This window comes from Microcaecilia unicolor, chromosome 5 (genome assembly GCF_901765095.1).
Source record: "Microcaecilia unicolor chromosome 5, aMicUni1.1, whole genome shotgun sequence".
NCBI classification, from domain to species: domain Eukaryota; kingdom Metazoa; phylum Chordata; class Amphibia; order Gymnophiona; family Siphonopidae; genus Microcaecilia; species Microcaecilia unicolor.
In genome coordinates this window covers 340588878-340610929 of record NC_044035.1, presented here as the reverse complement: position 1 = coordinate 340610929, position 22052 = coordinate 340588878, and the positions used below count along the sequence as shown (strand labels likewise).

General features: G+C 46.2%; 1 protein-coding gene across 1 annotated transcript in view; it reads left to right on the top strand.

Annotated features, from left to right (window-relative positions):
• PKD1L2 (polycystin 1 like 2) overlaps positions 1-21510 on the top strand; it is a 163484-nt gene extending 141974 nt beyond the window's left edge. Inside the window, 6 exon segments of the mRNA XM_030205061.1 lie at positions 2062-2189; positions 7365-7525; positions 8377-8587; positions 11421-11522; positions 16198-16329; positions 21041-21510. Of these exon segments, the coding sequence (XP_030060921.1) occupies positions 2062-2189; positions 7365-7525; positions 8377-8587; positions 11421-11522; positions 16198-16329; positions 21041-21175 (869 nt within the window). The 3' untranslated portion in view covers positions 21176-21510.
• Positions 21511-22052: the final 542 nt, after the last annotated feature.

Genomic DNA, 22052 nt, shown 5'->3' with positions numbered 1-22052 from the left:
CTTCCCTTGGTGCTGGCTTACTTAAGTGAGAAAAAAAATCTTCACTGTCCAGTAAACTGGGTTCCTCTGCTCAGTGTGCTGCGGCATCTAAGAAAGAAAATAGAATGTTAGGTATTATTAGGAAAGGAATGGAAAACAAAAGTGAGGACGTTATAATGCCTTTGTATCGCTCCATGGTGCGACCACACCTCGAATACTGTGTTCAATTCTGGTCACCGCATCTCAAAAAAGATATAGTGGAATTAGAAAAGGTGCAGAGAAGGGCAACGAAAATGATGGGGGGATGGGACGACTTCCCTATGAGGAAAGGCTAAAGCGGCTAGGGCTCTTCAGCTTGGAGAAAAGGCGACTGAGGGGAGATATGATAGAGGTCTATAAAATAATGAGTGGAGTTGAACGGGTAGATGTGAAGCGTCTGTTTACTCTTTCCAAAAATACTAGGACTAGGGGGCATGTGATGAAGCTACAAAGAAGTAAATTTAATACGATTCCAAGAAAATTTTTCTTCACTCAATGTTTAATTAAACTCTGGAATTCGTTGCCAGAGAATGTGGTAAAGGCGGTTATCTTAGTAGGGTTTTAAAAAGGTCTGGACGGCTTCCTAAAGGAAAAGTCCATAGACCATTATTAAATTGACTTGGGGAAAATCCACTATTTCTGGGATAAGCAGTATAAATGTTTTGTACATTTTGGGGATCTTGCTGGGTATTTGTGACCTGGATTGGCCACTGCTGGAAATAGGATGCGGGGCTTGATGGACCTTTGGTCTTTCTCAGTATGGCAATACTTATGTACTTATATATAAATGAACTAGGAATGACGTCCAAAGGCTACTTAGTAAAATCTGAGAAAATATTTCTTCACTCAACGTGTAATTAAACTCTGGAATTCGTTGCCAGAGAATGTGGTAAAGGCGGTTATCTTAGTAGGGTTTAAAAAAGGTCTGGACGGCTTCCTAAAGGAAAAGTCCATAGACCATTATTAAATTGACTTGGGGAAAATCCACTGCTTATTTATTTATTATTATTATTATTTGTTACATTTGTATCCCACATTTTCCCACCTTTTGCAGGCTCAATGTGGCTTACATATAACCGTTAACGGCGTTACTGATTACGGTCTGAACAAATACATGGTATGAATGAATACAAAGTGATATTGTAGTAGAATGGGGTACATGTAAGGTAGGTACAGTTGGGGGAACTTATAGAGGAAAAGGGGGAAGAAGAGTCAGGTAATGTTCGTTACGGTCTTTGGTTGCATTGACATGTTCTTTAGTGTAAATCTGGCAATAGAAAACATCCATTCATGCATTCATTATAGATGGTACCCAGGGCTGTCAAAAGGCCTGTGGTGCCCTGATCTAACTTTTGCACCAGTGCCCCCCCCACCCCCAAAATCTGGTAGCTCCCCCTTTATTTCAAGTCCCCCCCTCCTTTGGTAATAAAGGGTGCCAAAATCCAGAATCACAATCTGGTATCTCACTCTCTCCTCCCCCCCCCCCCCATCCACCTGCCAGAAGGAGGGAAGAAAAAGGGAGCGATGCTGGACTGGGATTTTGCAGCACCTTTATCACCAGCTTGAGATTAAGCCAGCCCTGATGGCACCTTCAAACATCATTGTCCTTCCAATCATATCATCTGAGTGGGTTGATAATTTTGATACAAAGATGATATACATTCAACAGGCAAATCAGAGGGAAAAACAACACAGGTAAAGGAAGCGTATCAGGCCACAGATGAAACCACACAGTGGAGTCAGAGGTCAAAAGGAAGCAACGTTTATTCAAAACTCAACACGGCCTGTGTTTCGGCTATTGCCTGCATCAGGGGTCAGTCAGAGGTAAAAAAAAACAAAAAAACATAGACGTCAATCTGTGGAAACCTTCTCAATAACATAAATATAAGAGAACTTTCAAGAAGTTCCCTGCGTGGCTGTTACCAAGGTCGTAAGCCAAAGACCATTCAGCTGAGTCGGTATTCAAGGCGTTACAGATCATCATAATCATTTTAAACTTAACCCTTGTAACGTGTACAGAACTGACTCCCATTTTCTTTGCAGGAGCGTTCTTTACACATTCCGAACTGCAGAGCGTCCGTCTCTACCCCTACACAGATGGATTACACATTTTTGTTGTTGCCGCTGAAGTGATTTATTTCCTTTTCATCGCCTACTACATGGTAGCACAGGTAAGGCAATGCAAAGCCTGGAGGGCAGAAAACAGTCTGCTACCTGTTCCAGCCCACAAACCTTTTGCGCACATCTGCAATTAGAAAGATCAAGAGCTGTGATCCACCCAGGTTTTCTCCTATTTTGTGTCTGTGAGAAACGACCTCACCTCCATGAAGCAGGCCCTGAATGAGCACAGGATCACATGTGTTATTTTTGCAAAATATAAAACCAAAAAGCACCAAGGGCCTACAAAAAAAAAAGGGGAATAAAGTCTTTGATTTTATATGTTGATGATACAGTACTACTACTACTACTATTAAACATTTCTGTAGCGCTACTAGACTCAAGAGGGGTTGGTGGTTGAGAGGCTAGGATGGGGGAGGGCAGACTTATACGGGGTCTGTGCCGGAGCCGGTGATGGGAGGCGGGACTGGTGGTTGGGAGGCGAGAAATACTGCTGGACAGACTTATACGGTCTGTGCCCTGAGAAAGACAGGTACAAATCAAGGTAAGGTATACACATGAGTTTATCTTGGGCAGACTGGATGGACCGTGCAGGTCTTTTTCTGCCGTCATCTACTATGTTACTATGTTACATCTACTATGTTACTATGGATCCACAGAAGCTTAGCTGAATTGGGTGGCGGGGGGAAGAGGGGTTGGTGGTTGAGAGGCTAGGATGGGGGAGGGCAGACTTATACGGGGTCTGTGCCGGAGCCAGTGATGGGAGGCGGGACTGGTGGTTGGGAGGCGGGAAAAACTGCTGGGCAGACTTATACGGTCTGTGCCCTGAGAAAGACAGGTACAAATCAAGGTAAGGTATACACATGAGTTTATCTTGGGCAGACTGGATGGACCGTGCAGGTCTTTTTCTGCCGTCATCTACTATGTTACTATGTTACATCTACTATGTTACTATGGATCCACAGAAGCTTAGCTGAAATTGGGTGGCGGGGGGAAGAGGGGTTGGTGGTTGAGAGGCTAGGATGGGGGAGGGCAGACTTATACGGGGGTCTGTGCCGGAGCCAGTGATGGGAGGCGGGACTGGTGGTTGGGAGGCGGGAAAAACTGCTGGGAAGACTTATACGGTCTGTGCCCTGAGAAAGACAGGTACAAATCAAGGTAAGGTATACACATGAGTTTATCTTGGGCAGACTGGATGGACCGTGCAGGTCTTTTTCTGCCGTCATCTACTATGTTACTATGTTACATCTACTATGTTACTATGGATCCACAGAAGCTTAGCTGAAATTGGGTGGCGGGGGGAAGAGGGGTTGGTGGTTGGAGGCTAGGATGGGGGAGGGCAGACTTATACGGGGTCTGTGCCGGAGCCAGTGATGGGAGGCGGGACTGGTGGTTGGGAGGCGGGAAAAACTGCTGGACAGACTTATACGGTCTGTGCCCTGAAAAAGACAGGTACAAATCAAGGTAAGGTATACACATATGAGTTTATCGTGGGCAGACTAGATGGACCGTGCAGGTCTTTTTCTGCCGTCATCTACTATGTTACTAGACTTACGCAGCGCTGTACAAATTAACATGAAAAGACAGTCCCTGCTCAACAGAGCTTACAATCTAAATTGGAGCCTGATCGAAATGTCGAAATGCCGACCTTGAAGAGAAAACCGTCCTGCCCGAATGGGACGGTATGCTATCTGGCTTGGCGGATGGTAAATCCATACAAATGACCCCTCTGGAATAAAACACTTTAGTCTGCTTATAGAGAAGAGAGAAACATGGGGGAAGAACAAGAACTACATGTCAAGCCTGTAAAGAGACCACATGCGAACCCTGTAACAAAATAAACTGACCACCTTGGACCCATTCAAGCATTGTATCATCAACATATAAAATTAAAGACTTTATTCCCCTTTTTTTTTTAAAGTCCTTTGTGCTTTTTTGTTTTTGTTTCTGGTTTTTTTTGTGTGCTTTGTTCCCTCTCTCTGTTACACTACATTTTTGCAAAATATAACATTGATTGCATTTTATATTTTGACTAGGTCCGACAAATATGAGAAGGAATGTGCTGCCACTTTCCAATGACATGAAAACATAAATGGAATTAATTATATTGTTTTATGTTAGTTTCCATCAGAAGAGACAATAAAAATTAACAAAATATTGTTTTTCTTGTTTGCTAATTTAGTGTGAACTGAAGTATTTACCAGACTGCAAATGTTCTAAAAAAAAAAAAAATAGCACACATTATAAAAATCACAATGAATGCGACAAACAATTTAAATAAAGATTGGTTATCATTAGGCAGGATGCGGTGGATAATAAGCTTTCGGACAATTAAAAATTTGTTGTTTAACTGTTGGATCACAGGCTGGATACTTTCATAGGCATGGGATCCGTGCATAAATTTTACACGTGGGATCAAAAAGAGGGGCACAGCCATGGGCAGGTCCTGTGCGGATCAGGGGCATTCTTTTAATTTACACATGTTGTTATAGAATAAAGGGGATCAGCACCTGGGCGCAGGGATTTACACCAAGGTTTCGTTGGTGTAAATTCTCATGCCTACATGTAGTCACGGTGCCTGGCGCTAAGAGTTATTCTATAAATGGTGCCTAACTTTAAGCACTGTTTATAGAACAGTGCTAAGTGCTATTTTTTTGGTGCCAGTTTTTTAGGCACCATTTATAGGATTTAGTCCTAAATAAGATTTTTTTTTCCAGCCATAAACCTAGCTATAATAATGAAATTAATACCTGTTATTAAAAAAAATAGGCAACTCTACTACTTCTTATCATTTCTATAGCACTACTATAAGTACACAGTACTTTATATAAAACACTTAAGAGACAGTCCCTGCTCAACAGACCAGGGCCACCGAGAGGGGGGGGCAGGGGGGACAAAATTCCCCGGGCCCGGCGCCAGGGTCAGGCCGCCGGCGCTGCAGTCCCCAGTCTCACCTGCCTGCCTCCTCGGCTCCGGGCCCCCTGCATTCGAAGCGGAAGTCACAGATTGCCTCCCTTCGGGCCTTCCCTCCCTGTGTCCCGCCCTCGTGGAAACCGGAAGTTACATCAGATGAGGGCGGGACACAGGGAGGGAAGGCCAGAAGAGAGGCGATCTGCGACTGCCGCTTTGAATGCAGAGGGCCCGGAGCCGAGGAGGTAGGCAGATGAGACCAGGGACTGCAGCAGCGGGGGGGGGGGGGGGGGGGGGGGGGGGGGCGCCTTGCCCCAGGCCCGGCCTAGTCTCTCGGCAGCCCTGAGACAGACAAGCAGGACAAATAAGGGATTAGGGAATTACTTATAGTGGGAATGATTAAAAACAAACATGGGTCCTGAACAAGTGAATAGGAGTTAGGAGTTAATTGTTACTGGACTGTGTTACAAGATATTGACATAAATAAGCTGAGATGTCCCATGTTACACATTTTCCAAAAATAAAAACCCTATGATAGTGTCTAGGGAGCTCCAGGTTCTCAAGAATAGCTGGGACAGTCCTGTGCATTCTGGGATTTGTAGTCTTGTTCTTCACAGTGAAAATGAAAGAACTGTACATAAGCTCCAGAATTCATTCCATAAAATAACTCAAACTAACCACTAAGGTGTGGAAGTTATCAACATGGGCTGCTGTTAAGACGTTATTTTACCACTAACTCGTGCTATTTTAGCACAGGTCCCATTTTATGTAATGAGACCTATTATTAAAATGGACTTGAGGAAAATCTACTGCTTATTTCTAGGATAAGCAGCATAAAATGTATTGTACTGTTTTGGGATCTTGCCAAGTGCTTGTAACCTGGATTGGCCACTTTTGGAAACAGGATGCTGGGCTTGATGGACCTTTGGTCTGTCCCAGTGTGGCTATACTGGTGTACTTATGACATAGTAACATAGTAGATGACTGCAGAAAAAGACCTGCATGGTCCATCCAGTCTGCACAACAAGATAAACTCATATGTGTATACCTTACCTTGATTTGTACCTGCCTTTTTCAGGGCACAGACCGTAAAAGTCTGCCCAGCAGTATTTCCCGACTCCCAACCACCAGTCCCGCCTCCCATCACCGGCTCTGGCACAGACCGTATAAGTCTGCCCTCCACTATCCTCGCCTCCCAACCACCAACCTCTCTTCCCCCACCTGCTCCGCCACCCAATTTCAGCTAAGCTTCTGAGGATCCATTCCTACTGCACAGGATTCCTTTATGCATATCCCATGCATGTTTGAATTCCGTTACTGTTTTCATCTCCACCACCTCCCGCAGTGTTAAACCCTTAATGCACGGTTAATGCTTGGAAACAGGCTGCTATATGACAAGATAAAGGATTTAGTGGTAGTTTGAGGTTATGTTAAACTGGGAGTTACTGCATTTTTTCAGATTTTTTCCCTTGAGCTCTTCTCTGCTCTGGACTCTCTCTCTGCTTTGTTTTGCTTGCTTGTGGTGCTTGTGCAGAGAGTTTTGCTTCTGTTTTTATTGCTCTGAGTGTTATTCTGTAACAGTGGGTGCCTAAATTAGATCGCCTGCAACTCAAAAGGGAGTGTGGCCATAGGAGGGGCATGGGAGGGGCATGGGCGGGTCAGGAGCGTTCACAAAAGATGCACGCAATTTTACAGATTAGTGGGGATTAGTGCCCTGTTTACGAGCCAGGATTTACACCAGGTTTCAATAAATAAATAAATATCCAGTTTATTTTTGGCTGCTATCTCACACTGAATATTACAGCTTAACTGGCTTAAGGCTATTTAACCAGCCCTTGGCCAGTTAAATAGTGCTGAATAGCGGGGGAAATCTCCCAAGAGAGAGTCGCTCCATCACCTTATTCATGGTCCTTTTATTAAAGGAACCAAACAAACAAAGCAAACATTGGGCCTTCAGGATTGAGAAAAATGTAGTCCTTTATTTATGATGAAGACCCGACACGGGCCATGTTTTGGCGTATAAACGCCTGCATCAGGGGTCAAAGGACTCCTATAGGTCAGCTAATTGACTAGTGAACAAGGATGTGGAATAATCAAGATATATTTCCCGCTGTTTGACCAGCTCGTTTGTAGAACGCCTTCAGCCGCGTAAACCGCCAAAAAAAAAAAGGAACAGTTCTGTACTTTCATATTGATATCCTGTTAAGATACCCAGTTATAAAAGAAACTCCAGGCCTACCATAATCCCATGACTTTTCAACCACCCCATAAGTGACCTGCCATTGAGAATACTAATACTTGATGTTGTGTATTCACAGGGTAAACAAATGAAGAAGCTAAAATGGAGCTATTTCCGCAGTAAGTGGAATTTATTAGAGCTGGCAATTATATTAATTAGCTGGAGTGCACTTTCGGTCTTTGTGAAGAGAACCATCCTGGGAACACGAGACATCAGTTACTACCAGAAGCACAAGGATGAGTAAATACCTAATTCTTTTCTTTGGATTTCCCATGGCTTTTGTCTTTTGTATATCTCTGTTAGCAGTAACAAACAACTTGCAACAAGGCCATGAAAGGGCTCCTAGGTTAACAAGCGAGAGGCGGAGGTCAGAAGCCAGTCAGACATCTCTCACCTGTCACAGGTTTGGAGCTGCTCAAAGTTCATCCAACTGGTTTGGTCTTTTTTTTTTTTTAGCTTCGTACCAGACAGGGGAGTAGCTAGGTGGGGCCACGGGAGCCTGGGCCCCGCAAATTTCATCTGGGCCCCTGGTTTGGCTGACGGGGGTCCCCAGCCCCTGCCAGCCGAAGCCTTCTTCAGCGCTGGTCTCCAGCGCAGCCGCGTTCGCTGCCCTGTTCTTTCTTCTTGCTGACATCAGGAGGACGTCAGTAAGAAGAAAGAAGAGCAGGGCAGCGAATGCGGCTGCGCCAGAGACCGGCGCTGAAGGCTTTGGCTGGCAGGGGTTGGGGACCCCCACCAGCAAAGGTATTTGTTTTTTTTGGGGGGGCGACAAGGTGGTGAGGGGAAGTGGCAAGGTGAGGGGGAGCGACGAGGAGGTGAGGGGGAGCGGCGAGGCAGTGGGGGGGGGGGGGAGGCAGCTTGGCGGGAGACTAAAATGTGTCCCCAACCTCAGGCTCTGGCCCCCTCCCACCGCGAGGTCTGGCTACGTCCCTGGTACCAGAGTTATCAAATGCAGTATTTTACATACAACTATAAAACATTTCAGCTAGGTGCTGCTTACAGCGTAATGCGTTTTCAGAAAGCATTCACTTCCATGTCATACAAGTGTATTCTTTTTGAGTTACAAAGGTTCACTCCTTCTTTTCTTCAAGATATGTGAACTTCAATGAAACAGCAGCTGCCGATGCAGTTCTGGGCTACCTGATCGCATTCTTGGTTCTTCTGTCCACCATCAAACTGTGGCACCTCCTGAGACTGAATCCGAAGCTGAACATGATCACCTCCACTCTGAGAAGGGCCTGGGGGGACATCTCTGGATTCATCACTGTTATATTAATCATGTTCCTGGCTTACTCTATAGCTGTGAGTATCTTTGCAGTCCATCATTTCAGCCTGTATACAAGAAAATGGGGTGGGACAGGATGGGATTTAGTACTTAACATAGGAATGGGCAGCCAGAAAATTTTCACTTCATATTTTGAAATAGGGTGCTTAATATGCAAAGAGGATGCACAGTGGGTCCCTCTTTTTCAAAAGACTACACACTGCTATCAACAAACAATAAACATTATCTTTTCTGTTTTTTTTTCTGCTCATTTTTGGTTGATGATAACATACAATTACATGGGATATGTCATTGACATTTCCCTTATTGTTGCAAATTAAAGCCCACCCCCTGGTAGGTTCATGTCTTTATCAGTACTGGTTCAAGGTGAGTTACATTCAGGTGCTCTAGATTACTGTTCTTCAATCAATGCCCAGGAGCCAATAGTGGCTCGTAGAGAGCTCTGGGGCGGCCCCTATCAACATTTTGGGGGTTTTTTTTTCCTACACTCTGCCTTTCTACCCAAGTTCAAAACAGAAAGGATGAAGTGGATGGTGGGGGGAGGGGAAGAGCCAAATGCTTAAAGGATAAGGTATTTCTCAATTGAAGAAGAGAGCACATTTGGAAATGCCCAGCTCCTTAAGGCTACCCCCAATGAAAAGTTTGAAGGCGGGCTGGTGGAGTAGGTATCATTGACACACACTGGTCAGCAGTGTTGCAGCCTAACATGGGAAGGTATTTCATGGCTCCTTTTCAGCTCATTTGGATCCAAAGTGGTCCCAATTTAAAAATTAGTGAAGACCACTGCTCTAGATATTTCCTTGTCTCCAGGGCTGCCAAGAGGGAGGGCAGGGGGGACAAAATTCCCCGGGCCAGGCCACCGGAACTGCAGTTCCCGGGCTCACCTGCCTGCCTCCTCGGCTCCAGGCCCCCTGCATTCGAAGCGGCAGTCACAGACTGCCTCCCTTCAGGCCTTCCCTCCCTGTGTCCCGCCCTATCGGAAACTGGAAGTTACATCAGGCGAGGGCGGGACACAGGGAGGAAAGGCCAGAAGAGAGGTGACCTGCAACTGCTGCCTTGAATGCAGGGGGCCCGGAGCCATGGAGGCAGGCAGATGAGACTGCGGACTGCAGCGGCGGGGGGAATGACGGGGGCGGCAGCAACAGGGGGCGTAGGCGGGGTGGCCTTGCCCCGGGCCAGGCCGAGTCTCTCGGCCCTGCCTGTCTCCAATCTAAGGAGGCAATTCTATAACTGGGCATCCCATTAGGCACCCCAATGCTGTGTGGGGACTGCCTGCTCAATAATGGCATCTGTGTCCAAATTGCCATTATACAATACTGCAAACCACGGATGTGGAAGGAACACTAGAATCCCACAGGAAAGCGTGCAGCAGGGAACAGGAGTGGAAAACGGATCCAGGCACTTCAAACACAGATCAAGGAGCACCAAATATAAAAGCGAAACTTACATTGATGACTCTAGATGATGACTCGACATGGTACCATGTTTTTCAGCAGAAACATGCCTGCCTCAGGAGTTTCTTAAAAGTATTGTTGTAAAAATGATAGTCACAAATGAACATGCCTTCTGTTATGAAAATAACAGTCACAAAATAACAGTCAAAAATGAGTCTATCTTCAAAAATTTAATTGCTGATAGTCTTGAAAAAGATCATTCATTAGGAGAGTGAATAGTCTCAGAGACACAAGCTAATGGTGAATACTGGCATGAACCCTCATTAGCATGCCTAAAGATAGGCACTGTTGTGTTTGGTCATGAGCCCTTGGACCTAGGCCAGACCTAGGCTGTGGCCTAAGGTAGACTGAGCCCACGCAAGTACAGAGACTAAAGACTACAAAGCCCAGCATGCTTAGGGAGATCAGAAAGGACCACCAGAAAGGAAAGAGAGAACACGCAAGACCGAACTGGAACCCACACAACCAAGAAGGAAGGGAAAAGGAACAGAACAAAGCCCAAAAGGGAATACTAACTAGGCTGCACCAGGGGTGTAGCCAGACTTCGGCGGAAGGGGGGTCCAGAGCCTGAGGTGAAGGGGCATATTTTAGGCCCCCCTAGCGCTGCCGACCCCCCTGGCGCCGCCGCCCCTCCCACATCCCATTTTGTGTTCTCTTGTCTCTGCAAATATGATAACCCTACCCAAGAGCTCTTTCTGCATGGTAAATCAGGGAAGTAACTAAAAAGTGGAATGGAGGAGCACCCTAGTGGTTAGAGCTGCAGACTGTGAATCAGAAAGACAAAGGTTCAGATCCCACCGATACACCTTGTGCTCTTGGGCAAGTCCAGTGGCGTTCCTAGGGTGGCTGACACCCGGGGCGGATCGCCGATGCGCCCCCCCCCCCCCGGGTAAAGCGCCTCCCCTCGCCCCCGGCGAAACGGCACCTCCCCCCGGTGAAACGAACCCCCCCCCGGGTGCATTTTTACCTGCTGGGGGGGTGCCGCGCGCCTGTCTGCTTCGCTCGTTCCATGCTCCCTCTGCCCCGGAACAGGAAGTAAACCTGTTCCGGTGCAGAGGAAGCACAGAACGAGCGGCGCCAACAGGCGCGTGGCACCCCCCCAGCGGCGTGCACCCGGGGCGGACTGCACCCACCGCCCCCCCCCCTAGGAACGCCACTGGGCAAGTCACTTAACACTCCACTGCTTCAAGTACAAATGTAGACTGAGAGGACAAGGAAATAGCTACTGTGTCTGAATGTACCTTGCCTTGAATTACCACTAGAAAGACATGAGCTAAATACTAAATAAAGACATAAACACCTGCATCTCTAGGCAGTTTGGCAAGAATGAGAAAACAAGTTCCTTCTTGAAAGTCTTTTCCAGGAACCTCAGACTCTCTTTTTTTCACCTTCACAGACAAATCTGATATTCGGCTGGAAGCTGTATTCTTATAAAACTCTCTTTGACTCAGCTGAGACAATGGTCAGCCTTCAGCTAGGAATCTTCAACTACGAGGAGGTACCGTACTCTTGTCATAACAAGAATCAGACTGTGCAATTAGTACGTTACAAAAGTGCCAGATGCAAGACCATCATTAGGGGTGGGCAAGCAAGGTGCCAAGCTAGGGGAAGGAGAAGCCACGCTCAGGGCCAGCATTAGGATATAAAAATAGGGCAATTGTCCTGGGCCTCTAGGCCACATGGAGCCCCGAGCTTGACTGAAGCTGAAGAAGTTCTGCCCGGGACCCCAGCACGTTGGTTCTGACTATGCTGTCCTTATGAGTCAGTCGTTGAGTCTGCGAATATGGGAGCCCTAAAGGAAAGAGGTAGGGAGGTGCCAGAAGCAAGCCTGCCTGAAATACCTTTTAGTCCAGTGACTGCTCTGCCTATGTGCATTGTGCTGTCAGGGAATCCTTAAAAGTGAACTCTTAAGAGCTGATGACATCATTGCTTCTTTTCTGTGACAGATATTAGAGAAACAAATTTCCTTCCATCTGTATGGGAAAAAGTAGCCTCCTCTCATACAGATGGAAGGCAATATATAAAGGGACATCAATAAAGAGACCAATCACATTTTGGTTTCGGTTTCTTCGGGTTTTGACTGAAAATGCCGGTGCATTTTCGGCTGAAACCAAAACTGTACCCCCCCATCACTTTCTGCTCCCCCCCCCCCCCCCCCCCCAGTGATCACTCTCCACCCTCACATCCCACCCAACCACTGTCTACCTGAAGAAGCCCTGGTGGTCTAGTGTCGAGAGTGACACAGGAACAAAAAGTCATCCCCATTTCCTCCCAATAATCAAAACATTTTTCCTGTCCCCCAGTGGCGTACCAAGGGGGGACGGTGGGGGCGGTCCGCCCCGGGTGCACGCCGCTGGGGGGTGCCGCGGCTCGCGCCTGTGGGCACCGACTTCGCTAACTTCGTTCGTTCGCTGCAGCTCCCTCTGCCCCGGAACAGGTTACTTCCTGTTCCGGGGCAGAGGGAGCTGCAGTGAATGAGGGAAGTTAGCGAAGTCGGAGCCCACGGGCGCGTGCCGCGGCACCCCCCCCCCCCAGCGGCGTGCACCTGGGGGGGTGTCATTTCGCCGGGGGGTGGGGAAGGTGTAATTTCACAGGCGGGGGGGATGCGCTGCACCCGCGGGGGGGGGGGGGGGGCGCATCGGCGATCTGCCCCGGGTGCAATCCAAGCTAGGAACGCCACTGCTGTCCCCACCCCATCCCCAAATCGAGCAGACTTTGTAACCCCATCCCCTTACCGTCCCTGCATTCTCGAACCCTGTCCCCTCACCATCCCCACAGTCTTAATTTCCTCACTCAATGCTGAAAGGAAGATTTTATACAATTTTCATCCCCTCCCTGCACCCACAGCCCATACACCTTTTTGAGTCCCCCACACTCCATCTATCCTTTTTCCAGCCACCCTCCCTACGCCCAACAACAACCTTTGTTTCCAGCCTCCGTCCCTGCACCCACACTCCATCCACTTTTTACAGCCCCCTGCACACACAAACCAACCCTATTTTTCTACCCCCACCCTTCCTACACTCACAGCTATCCTTGTTTCCAATCCCCCCACACCCATACTCCATCCACCCATTCTTCATACACCTCCTTCCTCCTCCTCCCTCCTGTGGGCAGAGTAGCACATTGCGGTACCTTTATGGGGCAGGAAAGAACTCCACTCTTTCCTGCCCCCTGAAGAGGTCACTAGACTACTAGGTTGCTTCAAGGGGGCCCACTGAGGCTTGGGACAAGGTGGAGGTGGCCAACCTTTTATCCCCATTACCGCGGGATAAAACCAGTTGTGGTTCTCGCTCCCACTGCACTACTGATATCACGGTAGTACCATAGCATTTTTTAAAAATGTCACTATTACTGCGATAATTCCTGTGATAACCATTACCACGTCACTCTCTAGTCTATTGGCCTCTTCAGGGGCACGTAGGAGGAAATTCTATAAGTGGTGCCCACAATTTGGTGCAGATAAAAATCGGTGCTCAATGTTATTCTACAAAAGGTGCTCCGGGATGAGTGCTTTTGATAGAAAAGCAATGTGTGCCGAATTCCACGCTCAGATTTGGGCATGAGGATTTAGCCAGCTGAAACCTGGTGTAAATCCTGGCACACAAGTTGGGCATGGATCCCTGCTATTCTGTAACAATGCGCGCATTTTTTGTGAACGCCCCGGACCCGTCCTTGGACACACGCCCTCTTTTCAGTTGCATGTAATCCAATTTAAGTGCCCACTGGTACAGAATAGTGCGCGGCCAGATCAGTGGCCAAATCATAAATAGTGCCAGGGCTGCCGAGAGGGGGAGGCGGGGGGGGGGGGGGGGGAAGATTCCCTGGTCCCGACCCCGGGGTCTGTGTCTCTCCTGCTCCTGTGTGTCGGGATCTGGGTGATTGCATTAACGCAATACCCAGGTCCCGGCACACAGGAGCAGCAAGAGTGACGGACCAAGGGAGGAGAACGGAAGACGCAGGAAGGTAAGGAGGTGGGGGTGGAGGCTGTCTGAGTGAAGGGGGGGCTGTGGCAGCAGCCCGGGCCCGGCTCTGTCTCTCGGCACAGCTGATTAATGCCAATTACATGCTTGTTAACTCTAATAATTAAATCATTGGAGCCCATTAACTAATTATTTTGGGCACTAATCTGGGATCTGTGCCTTTTATCAGATCTGAGCATAGTGCATTTGGATGCATATTGGGCTCATTTTCAAAAGAGAAGGACGCCTATCTTTCAACATAAATCGGAAGATAGGCGTCCTTCTCCCAGGGTCGTCCAAATCGGTATAATCGAAAGCCGCTTTTGGACGTCCCCAACTGCTTTCCGTCGCAGGGATGGCAGGACTTGGGCATGCCTAACACTAGGACGTCCTCGACTCATAATCGAAAGAAACAAGGATGTCCCTGATGAACAATTAGACGACTTTACCTGGTCGTGTTTTTCTTACGACCAAGGCACAAAAAGGTACCTGAAATGACCAGATGACCACCGGAGAGAATCGGGGATGAGGATGACCTCCCCTTACTCCACCAGTGGTCACTAACCCCCTCCCACCCTCAAAAAACATCTTTAAAAATATTGATTGCCAGTCTCTATGCCAGCCTCAGATGTCATACTCAGGTCCATCACAGCAGTATGCAGGTCCCTGGAGCAGTTTTAGTGGGTGCAGTGCACTTCAGCAGGCGGACCCAGGCCCATCCCCCTTTACCTGTTACGTTTGTGAAGGAAACAGCGAGCCTCCAAAACCCACCAGAAACCCACTGTACCCACATCTAAGTGCCCCCTTCACCCATAAGGGCTATAGTAGTGGTGTATAGTTAGGGGTAGTGGGTTTTTTTGGGGGGGGGCTCAGCACACAAGGTAAGGGAGCTATGTACCTAGGAGCAATTTATGAAGTCCACTGCAGTGCCCCCTAGGGTGCCCAGTTGCTGTCCTGGCATGTCAGGGGGACCAGTGCACTACAAATGCTGGCTCCGCCCACCACCAAATGGCTTGCATTTGGTCGTTTCTGAGATGGACGTCCTTGGTTCCCATTATCGCCAAAAATCAGAAACAACCAAGTTTAGAGACAACCATCTCTAAGGATGACCAAATTTCAGGATTTGGGCGTCCCTGACCGTATTATCGAAACGAAAGCTGGACGTCCATCTTGTTTTGAAAATATGGGTTTCCCCGCCCCTGGATGGGGACGTTTTGCAAGGATGTCCAAATCGAAACAAGGACATCCCTTTCGATTATGCCCCTCTAAGTGACATTAACTGGCACATTAACGCAGGCAAAGCATGCATGACTGCAGACACCCAGGGATAGAATTGCCTTCACGGTATTTAAAGATCTGATTTCACTAAACTAATAAATTGTTTTGTGTGGCTCCAGTCTTCCTAATGAAGAGGGGGCTTCCTTTTCTGACTCACTGTGGGGCAGGATCACTCCTCTAGGCCCAGGTACTTGACAAAATGAATAATTTGATGGGGGGAAAGGCGCAACACGAACTTCTGAAAAATTCCACACATGTGTAATTCGGTAGTTTAAAGTTTGCATCATTTCCAGTGACTGGAAACATATAGAGACCTTTGAACACATACCATTATTGCTAACCAGAGTAGGCTCTATAAACTGGAAAAATGTCAGATCATAAACCTCAGGAGGTGTAGCTACAGAAACACATGATTTTATTGCCCCAGAAGCAGGGGGAAAGGAGGAGCGGTGGGGGAGGGGGAATTGAGTGGTAGCAAAGTTTTCTTTGGCTAAGGTTTGTGTGTTTAGCACCGTTCCAATTTACCACCATCTGCATCAAGGCCTGGCTCCAACAACTGACCAAGCAGTAAACATCCAGCCTATCTTTGACTGATTTATTCCTCCAATTTTAACTAACTTAAATGTGCAGGAGTGTTTGTGGTGTTGTATTTCTGTTCATTTTCTAGTTTCTTTCCTGTCAATATTGGCGTTCTTTTCCAGTTTTATCTGATTTTATTGTTCTAAACCACCTAGAATTTTAACTGAGCAGTGTATCAAGTTTCAATAAAGTTGGAAATTGAGAAGATGAGGGATAGAGAACAGAACTCCTAAAATCTTATTTTTCAAGGTGCATCTGACAGTGTTTTAATTATAGATGCCTAGAACACTATGGAGTGTTAAGTTTGTTCCTAGCACCATGAGAAGTGTAACTGTCCCTTCTTGTTCACTTTAGGTCTTGGACTATAATCCGATATTAGGCTCCTTCCTGATCGGCTCCTGTATCATTTTCATGACGTTCGTGGTCCTGAATCTGTTTATATCTGTTATTCTAGTAGCTTTCAGCGAGGAGCAAAAACATTATCAGGTGCGTTAATTAAATATCAAGCCAATTAATTGGCATTCTTTAGGACACTGCAAACACTTTAGCGTTTTGAAATCTAGAAAGTAAGCACTTCTTCCTATCCCCATTTCTGCAGCAAGTTTTTAAACAGTGTTAGCATTTCTGCATGTAAATATCTGAACTGCAACATATTAAAAAGATGTATCTGAAATCAAGGCCATGCTCAGGGGACGCTCTTGCATAGCTCAGTTCCCATGGACTTCATACCTGAATCAGAATTCTTTTGCAAACCAACCCGAGATGTAATGGGTGTGAGATGTGGCCTCAGCAGCATCTCCTGCCTGCCCCTCTTTAATAAATGCATTTTCTGACTTTTACTAGACCTGCCACCATGAGTACTACTTCTGGTTTAATTGATGCTATTGGGATTTTTTTTTTGTAGGAATGCCTAGTGATTGATTGTGATCTGCTGTGAACCAAGTAGGGAACGGCAGAACATAAGTGTTTTATGGAATGTAATGGTCTAGCAGAAGTGAAGAGCGGCTCAGTGTCTAGAGCAGGGGTTCTCGACCTAGTCTTTGGGAAACACCCAGCCAGTCAGGTTTTCAGGATATCCATAATGATATACATGAGATAAATTTGCATACACTACCCCTATCATGTGTAAATGTTCAGGATACCCAAAATATAAGTATTGCCATACTGGGACAGATCAAAGGTCCATCAAGCCTAGCATCCTGTTTCTTACTGTGGCCAATCCAGGTTACAAGTACCTGGTAGGATCCCAAAAAAGTACAATAAATTTTATGCTGCTTATCTAAGCAGTGGATTTTCCCCAAGTCCATTTTAATAATGGTCTATGGACTTTTCCTTTAGGAAGCTATCCAAACCTTTTTTTAAACCCCGCTATGCTAACTGCTTTTACTACATTCTCTGGTAACGAATTCCAGAGTTGAATTACACATTGAGTGAAGAAATATTTTCTCCGATTCATTTTAAATTTACTACTTTGGGCCCCATTTACAGAATGCATGAGATAGATTTGCAGGTGATGGATGTAGTTCATGGACATTTATCTCATGCATATACTATATTCTGTAAATGGGGCCCAAAGATAGGTGCCAAAATGATATGTGCTAAGCTAGTATTCTGTAAACGGCGCTCTAAACGGAACAACCTTTACATATACTAGCATACCGCGTATTTTCCCCTGAATTCTATATAGTGCAACTTAAGTTGTGTGCACAAATTCAGTCATATTCTGGATTAGCGTGTGCAACCTAATTAGTTAACAAGGCAATCAGCGCTGATAATTGCCACTAATTAGAATTTACACGCACAACTAAGTGTATTCTATAATGTGATGCTTGCAAATTCTAAGACACATAGTTGAAAACGGGCCATGGCCATGGAATGAGTGGGTCATGAGCATTTCTGAAATCTATGCACCTGTTTCTCAGCTACAGCGCCTCCTGATGACTTCACTCATGCGTCAGAAGTCATCCTGCAGCAAACCTCCCCCATATGACTCCAGCAGCTGCATCTCTTCACCAGTAGCGTAGCCAAACCCAGTATTTTGGATGGGCCCAGAGCTAACTTAGATGGGCCCATCCACAGCAAGGCACTCCACAGCCCCCCCCCCCCAAATATTTTTTTAAATTATAGATTTTTTTCACCTACCCCACATCAACATCTCTCTTCCTCCGCAGCATCCCAGCATCTGCCTACCCGTCACTGAACCCTATCCCTCCCTGGTGTACCTTGCAGGTGTCCCCTGCAGTGATTCAATTATTGCTGCCTGTGCCGGATCTGCAGGCATCCATCGGCTAGGTCCCGCCCTTGCTTTTATCATTTCCTGTCTGGTGGGCTCTGGCTGATGGAAGCCTGCAGGGCCGGTGCAGGCAGCAATAACTGAATCACTGCAGGGGACACCTGCAAGGTACACCAGGGAGGGACGGGGTTCAGCAACGGGTAGGCAGATGCCAGGATGCTGCGAAGGAGAGATGTTGATGTGGGGGTACCGCCACTGGGTGGGCCTGAGCCAAGAATGGGTGGGCCTGTGCCCACCCATAGCCACGCCACTGCTCTTCACTGGTGTATGCATGGCTTCCCTGCTGCTTTTTTCACAGTCATGTTTACATATTAGGATGGATCCAGACATGCATCACACATCATTCTTCACTTTTTGGAGTCATTCTTGCACTTATGCCGTATTTCTGGACCCAAATGATAGCTAAATATATCTGATAATGCTTTTCATAGACTTTTATGCAGAAGTATTTCCCAGAGAAAATTAAAACAATAAAATCCTAAAGCAGAGTAATATGAAGACAGATTGAACTTCAGGTGTTACAGATATGCACCGTAGGAAGTAAGGGAGGACAAGATTGGGGATTGATTTGTACCATGGCATTCACAGGGACTTGGTCCTGTATTTTTGACACATGCAGGTTCTTTGTGCTGTTGGTGCAAGATACTGCAGTTTTGTGAAGCAGCCACTGCACTGGTTAACCTTTTCACAGCAATGAAATCCAAACATCAATGTTGTTTAGCACAGTGTCCCTGCCTCCGTGCAATGGCTCACTCAGTGGCGTACCCAAGGGTGGGCCTGGGTGGGCAGTAGCAGCAAACCTATGATGTGGCTGGGCAGTGATTCCCAAGCCCCACCAGCTGAAAACTCCCAACAACTGTCCCTCCTGCATACCTTGTAAACAGCAGATCTTCACCTGCGCAAGCAGCGACTGATACATACTTGCACCGGCCCCACAGCCTTCCCTCTGACGTATTCCCGCCTATGCAGAAACAGGAAGTTGCATCATTGGGAAAGCTGTAGGGCCAACATGAGCAGTGTGTATTAGTTGCTGCTTGCTGCTGGTGAAAATCTGCTATTTAAAAGGTATGCGGGAGAGGGGGGGATGTTTGAAAAACCATATGGCATGCAGGTGAGAGGAGAGACCAAATCACCTATGGGATGGGGCGGGGTTCTGCCCACCCATCTTGGGCCCAGGCCCACCTAAAATTGGGTATCTGGCTACACCCCTGGGCTCACTGAAGTTACATGATGAGCTGCCTTTAATAAGTTGGCTGAAATTCTCTGTACATTTGCAGGTGTCTGTGCCTGTGCTTTATGCAGGTTAAATTCAGTGCCTTTTATTGACTGCCATACCTGTGCTTAACTACATTGGGCCACAGTGCAATAAAGTACTGCACCTTTAATCTTGCACTGCTGATTAAAATATTTAATTGCATGCTTGCTTTTTATTAATTTTTTTTATCAATGCCTACCTCTAATAATTACATAGCAGGTTAAGACAATTTATCCTGTGTAAGGAAACCATGTGCTGAGCTTTAGCACACATCTCATGCAAGGTAATCTCATTAGTCCCCAAATTAGTAGGCACACAAATACCAGAAAATTATTTTTAAAAATGAAGAAACCCCCACATCACCATGTATTTTACAAAACACACTTAAAGTTTGGTGCGGCTTATAGAATACCACTTACTCCCGGGAATTGTGCCTAACTTTATGCGTCGCCATTTAAACATGGTGCAAATACTCGCACATAAATTTCGGCACGAATGTCCTTATTCTCTATGTGAGCAACGTAAAGAAACACCCTGATTCGCCTATGACCCTCCCATTTTCACACCCCCTATTCTGACTTGCACATAAAATTTAGGTGCGGATCCTGCACATAAGTTTCAATTAAATCTAATTAGTTCCAACAATTGCTTGTTAAAAAGCCAAGTATCAGCACTAATTAGCTCATTACTCAATTAAATTGAGCATGCAAATTGGGTGCGCATGCCAATTGTTGCAACTGTTATAGAATTAAGGGGCTAATATGCAAATCCTATGAAAATGTGCCACAGATAAGAATGTTTTAAAAATCTGCTGCATTAATCGCAAACTTTTGGCACAGAATTTTGAAGAATCTACTACAGATTGGGGGCTGTGACTGTAACAAGCGACACCGTTGTTGCGTAAATCTATTGAAGTACAAAGAAGCGCAGGACAGCAGATAGGACTTTGGTCCTGGGGAACTGAGGAACTGAGTTGGATTCCCACTTCAGGCACAGGCAGCTCCTTGTGACTCTGGGCAAGTCACTTAACCCTCCATTGCCCCATGTAAGCCGCATTGAGCCTGCCATGAGTGGGAAAGCGCAGGGTACAAATGTAACAAAAATAAAATAGATACTATTGGAGATTCTACATGGAATGTTGCTACTATTGGAGATTCTACATGGAATGTTGCTATTCCACTAGCAACATTCCATGTAGAAGGCTGCGCAGGCTTCTGTTTCTGTGAGTCTGACGCAGACTCACAGAAGCAGAAGCCTGCGTGGCCACATTGGTGACCTGCAAGGGCCAACTTCTACATGGAATGTTGCTAGTGGAATAGCAACATTCCATGTAGAATCTCAAATAGCAGCAACAGTGGAGGAGTGGCCTAGTGGTTAGGATGGTGGACTTTGATCCTGGGGAACTGAGTTCAATTCCCACTTCAGGCACAGGCAGCTCCTTGTGACTCTGGGCAAGTCACTTAACCCTCCATTGCCCCATGTAAGCCGCGTTGAGCCTGCCCTGAGTGGGAAAGCGCGGGGTACAAATGTAACAAATATTAGCTGTGGGTCATGTCTTTTGTGAACATGCATTGGACACTAATACTAGTTGTTCCAGAGTACTGGCTCCCCCTAACATCTCTTTTTTTTTTTTTTACCACAATTTTTAGGCATCAGAAGAAGAAGAGATTGTGGATCTGATGCTGATGAAAATGTGCAGCTTTTTTGGAGTCAAATATAAAAAGGAAGAGAATTCTCCAGATGATAACTATCCCAAAGGCTCTTCAACAGAGGCAGACAACTGACTACAATGTTTATAAACAGTACTAACCTTTATCCTTAGTCCAGTTCCGGCTGTGGCTACACATGGATGTATTTAAAGTGCTCTCTAAGCTGTCCCCATTTCATGCTTCTTTTGTTACCCTGGCTATTTAATTGGAAGCTTTAGAAGTCACACAGGTTACAGGTGCCTGTCCGTCAGGGAATTTCTACTGCCCAGGTCTAGTTTATGGTAGAATACGTAATAAATGTCATGCTACTGAAAGTTAATTAAGCCTACTGACCACCAGGGAGCAAAGCCCAGTTATATACCACCATCACTGCATCTTCCTACATAGAATAAAAGAGATTCTTAGTTTAATCTACTGTGAACTATTTTCCTGTAAATAAAGGTTTTCTTTATGCAGCTAATGCATTTTCATATAACCTGTTTTAAGTAGGGCTCTATATGGCAGAGCATATATGAAATAGTGACTGTAAGTGGAGGTGTGAAAGAAGTGTGTGGGATATATATATCATATGTATTACATTACAAGGTGGATTACAAAATAAAACCTATGAGTATACGATAGAGCATAAGTACATAAGTATTGCCATACTGGGAAAGACCAAAAGTCCATCCTGTTTCCAACAGTGGCCAATCCAGGTCACAAATACCCGGCAAGATCCCAAAAATGTACAAAAACATTTTATACTGCTTATCCCAGAAATAGTGGATTTTCCCCAAGTCCATTTAATAACGGTCTATGGACTTTTCCTTTAGGAAGTCGTCCAAACACAGACTTTAAATCCTTCAAACGTTATTAATATAAAAACAAATCTTTTCCAGAGAATAGGAAATGGTAAAACTAGAGGACATGAATTGAGGTTGTACAGTGGTAGACAGGAGTAATGTCAGGAAAT